Genomic DNA, 14,674 nt, shown 5'->3' on the forward strand with positions numbered 1-14,674 from the left:
CAACATCGGCGAAAAAGCTTGAGGCCGAAGGACTTACCGGAATGGATTCCGTGGTGGTCGGAGACGCCGGCGGTGAGGTTTCTGTCGTGGTGGCTCGTCAGACTTAAGAACTCGAAGAACTCAGTACGACGGCGCTGGGCTCCGGCGAACTTCCGGCAGACTCCGGTACGGCGGAGGGCTGAGGCTCAGAGGCGGCGTTGGAAGGAGAGGTGAAATGGGGGGAAATGGGTGATTAGGAGGGTGAGCGGTGAGATATTTATAGGCCGAGGATGAGATTCGTGCTCCACATCCTGTGGTCGGAACGCAAGCGTCGCACCGTTGGATGGTTGACACGTGTCCAAAACCCTAACGGTAAAATGGGTAAGGATAAGTTACCGCCCAAATTACCCGAAAATGGCGCCAAGATTGGCGGAACCGGTTGAACCTCTTAAGGTTTCAGATAAAAGTTCGAAACACGGCTATCCATTATCTCCGCAGGGAAGTCCCGCGAGATAAGGGATTTTTTCTAGCAAACGCACTAGAAAGAAAAGAATCATCATCAAGTTGGAGTTCTTCAATTTTCCCCATGTTACCGAGAGGATTGTCGAAAGCAAAAATGATTCAAACAAGGCGGAAACAAGAGGTGAATCTCCGAGAACTCTGGGGGGCTACTGTTGTGGGTATACTTCATGGGTGTACCATCGACAGTGCCTAGATCCGGCAAGCTCGGGTGGCCCATAGATGGTGATGGTGGCATATGGCCCATCGGGCGGCCCAGTTGCTGTAGATCAATATGGATGAAATACATCCCAGGAACAAGTAGCCGGATCCATCGACCAACACTGGAAGTCGGATCCGGCCTGACCCATTAAGGGTAGCTGAATATGATACGACATGCAAGGTGATGCGTGCAATTAACACACGTCCGTTGGGAACCCCAAGAGGAAGGTGTGATGCAGACAGTAGCAAGTTTTCCCTCAGAAAGAAACCAAGGTTTATCGAACCAGGAGGAGCCAAGAAGCACGTTGAAGGTTGATGGCGGCGAAGTGTAGTGCGGCGCAACACCAGGGATTCCGGCGCCAAGGTGGAACCTGCACAACACAACCAAAGTACTTTGCCCCAACGTAACAGTGAGGTTGTCAATCTCACCGGCTTGCTGTGAACAAAGGATTAACCGTATTGTGTGGAAGATGATTGTTTGCGAAGAACAGTAAAGAACAATTGCAGTAGATTGTATTTCAGATGTAAAGAATAGGACCGGGGTCCACAGTTCACTAGAGGTGTCTCTCCCATAAGATAAATAGCATGTTGGGTGAACAAATTACAGTTGGGCAATTGACAAATAAAGAAGGCATAACAATGCACATACATATATCATGATGAGTACTATGAGATTTAATCAGGGCATTACGACAAAGTACATAGACCGCCATCCAGCATGCATCTATGCCTAAAAAGTCCACTTTCAGGTTATCATCCAAACCCCTTCCGGTATTAAGTTGCAAGCAACAGACAATTGCATTAAGTATGGTGCGTAATGTAATCAACACAAATATCCTTAGACAAAGCATCGATGTTTTATCCCTAGTGGCAACAGCACATCCACAACCTTAGAACTTTTTGTCCCTGTCCCAGATTTAATGGAGGCATGAACCCACTATCGAGCATAAATACTCCCTCTTGGAGTTACAAGTATCAACTTGGCCAGAGCCTCTACTAGCAACGGAGAGCATGCAAGAACATAAACAACTCATATATGATAGATTGATAATCAACTTGACATAGTATTCAATATCCATCGGATCCCAACAAACACAACATGTAGGATTACAAATAGACGATCTTGATCATGATAGGCAGCTCACAAGATCGAACATGATAGCACAATTAGGAGAAGACGATCATCTAGCTACTGCTATGGACCCATGGTCCAGGGGTGAACTACTCACACATCAATCTGGAGGCGATCATGGCGATGAAGTGTCCTCCGAGAGATGATTCCCCTCTCCGGCAGGGTGCCGGAGGCGATCTCCTGAATCCCCCGAGATGGGATTGGCGGCGGCGGCGTCTCTGGAAGGTTTTCCGTATCGTGGCTCTCGGTACAGGGGGTTTCGCGACGAAGACTATATGTAGGCAAAAGGGTAGGTCAGGGGGCGTCACGAGGGGCCCACACAACAGGGCCGCGCGGCCAGGGGCTGGGCCGTGCCATCCTAGTGTGGCGTCGCCTCGTGGCCCCACTTCGTTTCCTCTTCGGACTTCTGGAAGCTTCGTGGAAAAATAGGACCCTGGGCGTTGATTTCGTCCAATTCCGAGAATATTTCCTTACTAGGATTTCTGAAACCAAAAACAGCAGAAAACAGCAACTGGCTCTTCGGCATCTCGTCAATAGGTTAGTGCCAGAAAATGCATAAATATGACATATAATGTGTATAAAACATGTGAGTATCATCATAAAAGTAGCATGGAACATAAGAAATTATACATACGTTTGGGACGTATCAAGCATCCCCAAGCTTAGTTCCTACTCGCCCTCGAGTAGGTAAACGATAACAAGGATAATTTCTGAAGGGACATGCTATCATAATCTTGATCAATACTATTGTAAAGCACATGAGATGAATGCAGCGATTCGAAGCAATGATGAAGATAATGAGTAAACAACTGAATCATATAACAAAGACTTTTCATGAATAGTACTTTCAAGACAAGCATCAATAAGTCTTGCATAAGAGTTAACTCATAAGCAATAAGTTCTTAGTAGAAAGCTTTGAAACAACACAAAGGAAGATATAAGTTTCAGCGGTTGCTTTCAACTTCAACATGTATATCTCATGGATAATTTTCAACACAAAGTAATATAACCAGTGCAATAGGTAAACATGTAAGAATCAATGCACACAGTTTACACAAGTGTTTGCTTCTAAGATAGAAAGAAGTAGGTAAACTGACTCAACAATAAAGTAGAAGAATGGCCCTTCGCAGAGGGAAGCATGGATTACTATTTTTGTGCTAGAGATTTTCATTTTGAAAACAAGAAACAATTTTGTCAACGATAGTAATAAAACATATGAGTTATGTATAAGATATCTTATAAGTTGCAAGCCTCATGCATAGTATACCAATAGTGCCCGCACCTTGTCCTAATTAGCTTGGATTAACACGGATTATCATTGCATAACATATGTTTCAACCAAGTGTCACAAAGGGCTACCTCTATGCCGCCTGTACAAGGGTCTAAGGAGAAAGTTCGCATTGGATTTCTCGCTTTTGATCATTCTCAACTTAAACACCCATACCGGGACAACATAGACAACAGATAATGGACTCCTCTTTTAATGCTTAAGCATTCAACAACAGTTAATATTTCTCATAAGAGATTTAGGATTTGTGTCCAAACTGAAACTTCCACCATGATTCATGGCTTTAGTTAGCGGCCCAATGTTCTTCTCTAACAATATGCATACTCAAACCATTTAATCATGAAAATCTCCCTTACTTCAGACAAGACGAACATGCATAGCAACTCACATGATATTCAACAAAGGTAAAAAATGATGGCGTCCCGAGAAACATGGTTACCGCTCAACAAGCAACTTATTAAGAAATAAGATACATAAGTACATATTATTCACCACAATAGTTTTTAAGGCTATTTTCCCATGAGCTATGTATTGTAAAGGCAAAGAATGGAAGTTTTAAAGGTAGCACTCAAGTGATGTACTTTGGAATGGCGAGGAAATACCATGTGGTAGGTAGGTATGGTGGACACAAATGGCATAGGTGTTGGCTCAAGGATTTGGATGCACGAGAAGAATCCCTCTCAATACAAGGCTAGGCTAGCAAGGTTGTTTGAAGCAAACTCAAGTATGAAATGGTGCAGCAAGACTCACATATAAACATATTGTAAGTATTATAAGACTTTACATCGTCTCCTTGTTGTTCAAACACCTCAACCAGAAAATATCTAGACTTAGAGAGACCAATCATGCAAACCAAATTTTAACAAGCTCTATGTAGTTCTTCATTAATAGGTGCAAAGTACATGATGCAAGAGCTTAAACATGATCTATATGAGCACAACAATTGCCAAGTATCACATTATTCAAGACATTATACCATTTACCACATGCGGCATTTTCCGTTTCCAACCATATATCAATGAACGAGGTAGTTCAACTTTCGCAATGAACATTAAGAATAAAGCTAAAAACACATGCGTTCATACGAAACAGCGGAGCGTAATATCTCCAATATAAAGAATGCTAGGATCCGATTTTATTCAAACAAAAACAAAAAACTAAAGCAAATAGACGCTCCAAGCAAAGCACATAAGATGTGACTGAATAAAAATATAGTTTCATTAGAGGAACCTGATAATGTTGTCGATGAAGAAGGGGATGCCTTGGGCATCCCCAAGCTTAGATGCTTGAGTCTTCTTGAAATATGCAGGGATGAACCACGGGGGCATCCCCAAGCTTAGACTTTTCACTTTTCTTGATCATATTGTATCATCCTCCTCTCTTGACCCTTGAAAACTTCCTCCACACCAAACTCAAAACAAACTCATTAGAGGGTTAGTGCATAATTGAAAATTCATATATTCAGAGGTGACATAATAATTCTTAACACTTCTGGACATTGAACAAAGCTACTGAAAGTTAATGGAACAAAGAAATCCATCGAACATAGCAAAACAGGCAATGCGAAATAAAAGGCAGAATCTGTCAAAACAGAACAGTCCGTAAAGACGAATTTTACAGGGGCACTTAACTTGCTCAGATGAAAATGCTCAAATTTAATGAAAGTTGCGTACGTATCTGTGGATCACGCACGTAAATTTGCAGATTTTTCTGAGTTACCTACAGAGAATTCTGCCCAGATTCGTGACAGCAAGAAATCTGTTTCTGCGCAGTAATCCAAATCTAGTATTGACTTTACTATCAAAGACTTTACTTGGCACAACAATGCAATAAAATAAAGATAAGGAGAGGTTGCTACAGTAGTAACAACTTCCAAGACTCAAATATAAAACAAAAGTACTGTAGTAAAAACATGGGTTGTCTCCCATTAGCGCTTTTCTTTAACGCCTTTCAGCTAGGCGCAGAAAGTGTGAATCAAGTATTATCAAGAGATGAAGCATCAACATCATAATTTGTTCTAATAATAGAATCATAAGGTAACTTCATTCTTTTTCTAAGGAAGTGTTCCATACCTTTCTTGAGAGGAAATTGATATTTAATATTACCTTCCTTCATATCAATAGTAGCACCAACAGTTCGAAGAAAAGGTCTTCCCAATATAATGGGACAAGATGCGTTGCATTCAATATCCAAGATAACAAAATCAACGGGGACAAGGTTATTGTTAACCATAATACGAACATTATCAATCCTCCCCAAAGGTTTCTTTATAGCATTATCAGCAAGATTAACAACCAAATAACAATTTTTCAATGGTGGCAAGTCAAGCATATCATAGAGTTTCTTAGGCATACCAGAAATACTTGCACCAAGATCACATAAAGCATTACAATCAAAATCATTGACCCTCATCTTAATGATGGGCTCCCAACCATCTTCTAACTTCCTAGGAATAGAAGTTTCAAGTTTTAGTTTCTCTTCTCTAGCTTTTATGAGAGCATTTGTAATATGTTTTGTAAAGGCCAAATTTATAGCACTAGCATTGGGACTTCTAGCAAGTTTTTGTAAGAACTTTATAACTTCAGATATGTGACAATCATCAAAATATAAACCATTATGATCTACAGCAATGGGATCATTGTCCCCAATGTTGGAAAAAATTTCAGCAGTTTTATCACAAGCAGTTTCAGCAGTTTTAGCAATTTCAGGTAATTTTGCACGCTTTGCACTAGGAGTAGAAACATTGCCAACACCAATTATTTTACCATTGATAGTAGGAGGTGTAGCAACATGTGAATCATTATCATTACTAGTGGTGGTAATAGTCCAAACTTTAGCTACATTGCTCTCTTTAGCTAGTTTTTCATTTTCTTCTCTATCCCACCTAGCATGTACGCAATTCAGCCATTAATCTTATATTCTCATTAATTCTAACTTGGATGGCATTTGCTGTAGTAACAATCTTATTATCAATATCCTTATTAGGCATAACTTTCAATTTTAAAAGATCAACATCAGAGGCAAGTCTATCAATTCTAGAGGCAAGAATATCGATTTTATCAAGCTTTTCCTCAACAGATTTGTTAAAAGCAGTTTGTGTACTGATAAATTCTTTAAGCATGGCTTCAAGACCAGAGGGTACATTCCTATTATTATTGTAAGAATTCTCATAAGAATTACCATAACCATTACCATTATTAGAAGGATATGGCCTATAGTTGTTACCAGAATTATTCCTATAAGCATTGTTGTTGAAATTATTATTTTTAATGAAATTCACATCAACATTCTCTTCTTGAGCAACCAATGAAGCTAAAGAAACATTATTACGATCAACATTAGATCTACCATTCACAAGCATTGACATAATCACATCAATCTTATCACTCAAGGAAGAGGTTTCTTCAACAGAATTTACCTTCTTACCTTGTGGAGCCCTTTCCGTATGCCATTCAGAGTAATTGACCATCATATCATCAAGAAGCTTTGTAGCCGCCCCCAAGGTGATGGACATAAAGGTACCTCCAGCAGCTGAATCCAATAGGTTCCGCGAAGAAAAATTCAGTCCTGCATAAAAGGTTTGGATGATCATCCAAGTAGTTAGTCCATGGGTTGGGAAATTCTTTACCAAAGATTTCATTCTCTCCCATGCTTGAGCAACATGTTCATTATCTAATTGCTTAAAATTCATTATGCTACTTCTCAAAGATATAATTTTAGCGGGAGGATAATATCTACCAATAAAAGCATCCTTACATTTAGTCCATGAATCAATACTATTCTTAGGCAAAGATAGCAACCAATCTTTAGCTCTTCATCTTAATGAGAAAGGAAACAATTTCAATTTTATAATATCACCATCTACATCCTTATACTTTTGCATTTCACATAGTTCAACAAAATTATTAAGATGGGCAGCAGCATCATCAGAACTAAGACCAGAAAATTGCTCTCTCATAACAAGATTCAGTAAATCAGCTTTAATTTCAAAGAATTCTGCTGTAGTAGCAGGTGGAGCAATAGGTGTGCATAGGAAATCATTATTATTTGTGTTTGTGAAGTCACACAACTTAGTGTTTTCAGGAGTATTCATTTTAGCAACAGTAAATAAAGCAAACTAGATAAAGTAAATGCAAGTAACTATTTTTTTTGTGTTTTTGATATAGAGAACGCAAACAAGATAGTAAATAAAGTAAAGTTAGCAACTAATTTTTTTGTGTTTTGTTTTAGTGCAGCAAACAAAGTAGTAAATAAAATAAAGCAAGACAAAAACAAAGTAAAGAGATTGGAAGTTGAGACTCCCCTTGCAGCGTGTCTTGATCTCCCCGGGAACGGCGCCAGAAAAAGTGCTTGATGCGTGCAATTAACACACGTCCGTTGGGAACCCCAAGAGGAAGGTGTGATGCAGACAGTAGCAAGTTTTCCCTCAGAAAGAAACCAAGGTTTATCGAACCAGGAGGAGCCAAGAAGCACGTTGAAGGTTGATGGCGGCGAAGTGTAGTGCGGCGCAACACCAGGGATTCCGGCGCCAAGGTGGAACCTGCACAACACAACCAAAGTACTTTGCCCCAACGTAACAGTGAGGTTGTCAATCTCACCGGCTTGCTGTGAACAAAGGATTAACCGTATTGTGTGGAAGATGATTGTTTGCGTAGAACAGTAAAGAACAATTGCAGTAGATTGTATTTCAGATGTAAAGAATAGGACCGGGGTCCACAGTTCACTAGAGGTGTCTCTCCCATAAGATAAATAGCATGTTGGGTGAACAAATTACAGTTGGGCAATTGACAAATAAAGAAGGCATAACAATGCACATACATATATCATGATGAGTACTATGAGATTTAATCAGGGCATTACGACAAAGTACATAGACCGCCATCCAGCATGCATCTATGCCTAAAAAGTCCACTTTCAGGTTATCATCCGAACCCCTTCCGGTATTAAGTTGCAAGCAACAGACAATTGCATTAAGTATGGTGCGTAATGTAATCAACACAAATATCCTTAGACAAAGCATCGATGTTTTATCCGTAGTGGCAACAACACATCCACAACCTTAGAACTTTCTGTCACTGTCCCAGATTTAATGGAGGCATGAACCCACTATCGAGCATAAATACTCCCTCTTGGAGTTACAAGTATCAACTTGGCCAGAGCCTCTACTAGCAACGGAGAGCATGCAAGAACATAAACAACTCATATATGATAGATTGATAATCAACTTGACATAGTATTCAATATCCATCGGATCCCAACAAACACAACATGTAGGATTACAAATAGACGATCTTGATCATGATAGGCAGCTCACAAGATCGAACATGATAGCACAATTAGGAGAAGACGATCATCTAGCTACTGCTATGGACCCATGGTCCAGGGGTGAACTACTCACACATCAATCTGGAGGCGATCATGGCGATGAAGAGTCCTCCGGGAGATGATTCCCCTCTCCGGCAGGGTGCCGGAGGCGATCTCCTGAATCCCCCGAGATGGGATTGGCGGCGGCGGCGTCTCTGGAAGGTTTTCCGTATCGTGGCTCTCGGTACTGGGGGTTTCGCGACGAAGACTATATGTAGGCGAAAGGGTAGGTCAGGGGGCGTCACGAGGGGCCCACACAACAGGGCCGCGCGGCCAGGGGCTGGGCCGCGCCGTCCTAGTGTGGCGTCGCCTCGTGGACCCACTTCGTTTCCTCTTCAGACTTCTGGAAGCTTCGTGGAAAAATAGGACCCTGGGCGTTAATTTCGTCCAATTCCGAGAATATTTCCTTACTAGGATTTCTGAAACCAAAAACAGCAGAAAACAGCAACTGGCTCTTCGGCATCTCGTCAATAGGTTAGTGCCAGAAAATGCATAAATATGACATATAATGTGTATAAAACATGTGAGTATCATCATAAAAGTAGCATTGAACATAAGAAATTATAAATACGTTTAGGACGTATCAAGCATCCCCAAGCTTAGTTCCTACTCGCCCTCGAGTAGGTAAACGATAACAAGGATAATTTCTGAAGTGACATACTATCATAATCTTGATCAATACTATTGTAAAGCACATGAGATGAATGCAGCGATTCGAAGCAATGATGAAGATAATGAGTAAACAACTGAATCATATAACAAAGACTTTTCATGAATAGTACTTTCAAGACGAGCATCAATAAATCTTGCATAAGAGTTAACTCATAAGCAATAAGTTCTTAGTAGAAAGCTTTGAAACAACACAAAGGAAGATATAAGTTTCAGCGGTTGCTTTCAACTTCAACATGTATACCTCATGGATAATTTTTAACACAAAGTAATATAACCAGTGCAATAGGTAAACATGTAAGAATCAATGCACACAGTTTACACAAGTGTTTGCTTCTAAGATAGAAAGAAGTAGGTAAACTGACTCAACAATAAAGTAGAAGAATGGCCCTTCGCAGAGGGAAGCATGGATTACTGCTGCACTAGACCGGAGCCCAGGGGACGTCTATACACCGTACGTGTGTAGAAGGAACGCTTCATTGTTGGACTTCTTCGCGACCTTGAGGTCGGCGCCAATGTACAACAGATCTTGGCTATGAACACTTGCATCTCCATAGAATAGATCTTGGCTATGTATTTCGCGCCAACAGTTTCTCAACCCGTAAACACGAGGTCATTGGCCTGAACTCGAGTTTTATATTATAAATAGGTTATGGTAACTGTTAGAGATGCTCCAAGGCAAGGCAAAACTGGTCATAGAAACCGATCTAACGGTCCGGAAACGTTTGATCTAACGACTGGGTGGGTGGGAAATTTTGATCCCGGGATTGTCAACCCTACCCTCCTCCTCTAATTGCATGACATGAAACATTCAAAAAAATTCGAATGAGGTTCGGGAAAGAGCGCAACTGCTCCGGATTATGCACAGTTGTTTGGTGATGCGGTTTCTATCGTTTTCCCCAGCTTTCTTCAACAGAAAGAAACTTTTGACCGGACCGGAGGAACACAACGGATCCTTGTCCAGTGGATTGGTCTTGAGCTGCGGCGCAACCTGCCTCCCGCCCTGCCCTGCCCTGCCCTGCCCCTGCTGCTCCGCTATAAAGCAGCCGCTCGCCTGACATCGTCCCCTCCCACCACAAGCCACCGCCACCGCCACCGAGAAGAGAAGACTTCACCACCAAGAAGCTAGCGCGCGCGCCATGTCTGCCTCCATCACCACTTCCTCTCTCCCTCTCGGTGCCGCCGCCGTCGGTCTCGGTCTCCAGGCCTTTGAGGCCGCCATGGACGAGGCACGGGTCAAGCTCACCTGCGCCGCCGCCGTCGTCCTCCACGGCGACAAGCCGCTGGTGGACCAGGTGACCATCACGCTCGCCGACGCGCGAGAGCTCCTCGCCACCATGGCCAAAGGCCTCTGCCTCAACCTTACCGAAACCCTCGTTTTCAAGGTCAGTTGAATGGATCTGCTCCCCCCTCCTCCCCGTTCCACCATACTACCTGAGCGCTGTCGCGTTCACCGGCCTGCCGCGCGTACTAGTCCTGAATCTGGTTTCCTTCCACTTCTTTTTTACTCTTCCGTTCCACTTCCACATGCAGGAGCTCGCTCGCGTCGCCGTCGCGTTCGCCGGCCTGGAGTCCCAGTGCCAGGACAACTGCGCCAACGCCCACGGCCTCCTCGGGGCCATGGAGGGGCTACGCCACGTCGCCAAGTTCTTCCTCGGCGTTGAGGCCGCCGCCGAGCTCCGCCCCACCCCAGCAATGCCCGCCGACGCCGAGCCCCTCTCCACCCAGGAAGCCAAGGCGACCTTCCTCTGGGACCTCGCCAAAGAATTCGCTGCGCTCGTCACCGACATCAAGTGGAGGTACGCCGCGCGCGCTGTTCCCGCCGTCAACGAGTCTGGCGTCGACAAGCGCCGGTATGTCTCGGTGGACGCCGACGAGGACCTTGTCAGCCACCTCACCGGTACCTGCGCAGACGCGCTGGCACTTCTGGGCCAGATGGTCCACAAGGTCGCCGGCGGTGGCTTCCCCTTCACCGACGTCGCCTTCCAGGTATATACCTCGATCCAAAGATTGCTCCTTTTTTTTGATGACATGAAAGAAAATCCCAAGCTCCACCAGATCCTTGTACTACTCTCATCTGATGTACTAGTTTGCTCATCCAACTTCTTCCATTCCATGTACGCAACGCAGGAGGTGGTCTCAATTGGCAAGTCCTTCGTCAAGCTGCAAGTTGAGTGCGCCCACGGCTCTGTTACCTCCGACGCTGTGATCGACGCGATGCAAGCGCTCAAGAAGATGGCAGTCGTCTTCGCAGGGACTGGGGTGGCGTCGGCGCTCCGGCCTGACAGCCCTTGGTCCAGCCAGGGCCTCAACGACGGTCAGAACAAGGTCGCGTACATGTGGGATTTGTCCGCCGCCTTCAGCGTGCTCTTCTATGACGTTAAGTTCCGCTGTGTTGACCCCAAGTCCCTCAAGTAGTCCTTCATTATCGTATCGATTGTCTGTCTACAGATTATGCTGCAACTCCTACTGTTGAGTGCTGCTTATTCGACACTTGTTTTCTGAAGCATGCTATATATGCTCCGTCAGACTATATCTATCTATCTATCCCTATTTATGTGTTGGGAATCGTAGCTGTTCTTCTGCATGTGTGCTTGGTGATCTTCCTCAGTTTTCGCTAAAGATTCAACCTTTGTGTTGTTCCCATGACAAACTGGTCTTTGATTTTTATGAGAATTGCTGGCGCTTCATTCAGATTGAAAAAAACCTTCATTTCATCGAAGCTACCCTACCTAGTGCGTGCCTCTTTGTGAAAAATATTATATTTTTTTGCTACTACTAGACTGCAGTGTAATAGCATTTTCAAGTAGGAAAACTGAATACCTGAACCAGATCCATATGAAAATGGTGGTTTAGTTCATAGATTGGCAAGCAGTAGGGTTTGATTGCACAGATAAAGTAGAGCCTTCTGCACTGCAGCTTATCTGCACCTACTGTAATGTCAATTTGTGCAAATGGTTTGGTTTTCTGAAGATCCTCGAATTTTTCAAGTGCTACTACTAGTCTCTCCAACTAGAAAAGGATGTTGCAGATTTATCTACGTGCATATGTAACATTTTTTTCCGGACAGAGGGAATACTTTTCATGTGTTGGTTACTGATTTTGTATCATAACAAGTTTGTAATTGAGACCAAGGTAACATGACTATTTTACCAACAGCAAGAGTTTAGAAGCGGTAGTTTCTACAAATATGTTTTTTCTTCATGTCTTGTTCTTATTTTGAAACAAAAAATTTCTTCAAGCATCTTCCCAGTTTTTAATGGCTGCCTAATGGGATTTTATTTACCTAAAGCTTGAAAAACAACTACTGCTAGTCTGCTACTGCATATACTACCATGCCACAGTGACATTTATTGTTCCGATTTGTTAGCAGACAGAACATCCAGATCAATACTTGACCATATTTTTTCTTGGGTAGTATCCCCTTGTTCTTCTTTTACTTGTTCTCTGACCCTGTGTCTGAACAATGGAAACATTAGACCAAAACTTTTTCCTAATTACATGTACTAAGTAAAACCAGGGTTTCGATGTTAGAAAATATGCTTAAATTCACAATAAGAATCACAATTGATTACTGATTTCCTCGTGCCATGATGCTTTGTAGAGAGGAAGGCAATGTGCCAACATGAATCTCTTTTGCAACAGATTTCATCTTTCGGGCATCTTACCATCTTTTGCTAGCTCTAATGGTCTTGGCAGTGATGCATCGGGTCTCCGAAGTATTATTCTTTACATTTTGAGTCCGTTACCAACATAAAACTGGCCAAGCACAAACAATGTACTAACATAGTTCTTACGTTTTGAGTCCATTAGCAAAATACCACCAAAATAAATCCAATAATAGGTTTGTTTCGAAGATCTCATCGCAAGCAACACGCTGGTGCGACCCAGAGTGAGAGACTTTGCTCGGATAGTGGAAATGTAGACTGATTGGACATCAAGTGTAGTTTGCTCGATGCTTTATTAAGACATTGGCACATTGCTGTAAACCTATTTGGAGTGTAACACAAACCCTTCTATCTTTTCAATAAAAGGGAACGCAAAAGCTTTTTATTTTTCTCGAAAAAAAGGAAAGAAAAAAAGAGAAAATCGAGCAAAATAGACCATCAGGATTTCTTGCTCCTGAGTGATATCATCTCACCTAGAGGCTCCAGACCTACAAAACCCCAACTAGAACCCACTGTGTCCTTCTCCTCCACCCGGCCACCAAGAACGTCATCTCTGGCAGTCAACCCCATGGGGTCATCTCTACCGCGGGAGGAAGGCGCCCGATGTTGGTTACATAATTGGTGCTTCAAGAAGGAAAATCAAATATCTGCCTTCTTAATTAAAAATTTGAAGAACAGCAGATAATCGTTGCAGCACCATTTTTATTTTTGAACATGGTAAATATAATGGTCACAGTTCACAAACTGGCAAGCTACTCTGAGGTGAGAAGATAATACTGACTGCACGTTCTGAATTAAAAATCTGATGAAGTAGTACTTTGATTATAACCAAGCAGTCTTTTGTTTTCAAACTGAATTGATATACTAATTTGGAAATACACTCCTTCTGGCATTTGCACCTCAAAAAGTGCTTACCAAATTTTCTGTCCCTCATTCTATGGACTAAATGTTGGGCCTCATCAAACCATTTCGCCAAAGACAAGAATAATCCTCCAGGAAATATGGAAATGTGGTAATATTCCACCAAGAGTACATGTATTTGGATGGAGACTAAGGGCATGAGCAATGGTGGCATACACAACTAGCTGCTCCATGTAAGAAAGTTATCATAAGCAACATGGTGAATTTTATCTCTTCAATGGAAGCTACAACTTTAGTCAGAAAAAAGAGAGAAGGGACCCCACAAATATGACATTATATATCTCTTTCTCTCTCCAAAAACCATGCTTTTAAGGCTTAAGATCCCACTTCCTGAATAGGAGGCTGCCTCCTCATCCGAACCTACTTTGGACCACCCAAACCTAGTTAAAGGTGTGAGGCAGTACCTCTAGGGAAGTGCATTGAGCATGCCCTAATGAGAGGAGCCATAGCAACAGATATGAGAGTTGCAGCGAGATCCAAACACACTGATCCAAATTGTACCAGATGTGGCAAAAAAGAAGATGACTTCTACCCTTTTTTTTTACTGTAAGTTCTCTCATGCTGTCTGGTTTGCCTCTCCCCTTGGGCTTAGAGTTGACATCATCAAGATAACACCCAAATTCAGGACACTATATCCCCTTGGTCATCTCTACCGCGGGAGGAAGGCGCCCCGATGTTGGTTACATAATTGGTGCTTCAAGAAGGAAAATCAAATATCTGCCTTCTTAATTAAAAATTTGAAGAAACAGCAAGTAATCTTTGCAGCACCATTTTTATTTTTGAACATGGTAAGTATAATGGTCACAGTTCACAAACTGGCAAGCTACTCTGAGGTGAGAAGATAAAGCGATGGTTTTGCAGGTATGAAAAGCTCCTCAGCTTTGGGTTGAGACAGCAGTAGCACAGCTCCGGCTGCAAGTAATGCTGACTGCA

The 14,674-nt window shown here is 42.5% G+C and overlaps 1 protein-coding gene across 1 annotated transcript; it reads left to right on the forward strand.

The window, feature by feature from the left end:
- Positions 1-10,133: 10,133 nt before the first annotated feature.
- On the forward strand, positions 10,134-11,715 carry LOC127329486 (uncharacterized). Its single transcript, XM_051356018.2, has 3 exons — positions 10,134-10,537; positions 10,686-11,141; positions 11,283-11,715. Exons 1-3 carry the CDS (start codon positions 10,292-10,294, stop codon positions 11,568-11,570), a joined length of 990 nt encoding a protein of 329 aa, XP_051211978.1. The 5' UTR covers positions 10,134-10,291; the 3' UTR covers positions 11,571-11,715.
- Positions 11,716-14,674: the final 2,959 nt, after the last annotated feature.

This window comes from Lolium perenne, chromosome 1 (genome assembly GCF_019359855.2).
Source record: "Lolium perenne isolate Kyuss_39 chromosome 1, Kyuss_2.0, whole genome shotgun sequence".
Lineage (NCBI taxonomy): Eukaryota > Viridiplantae > Streptophyta > Magnoliopsida > Poales > Poaceae > Lolium > Lolium perenne.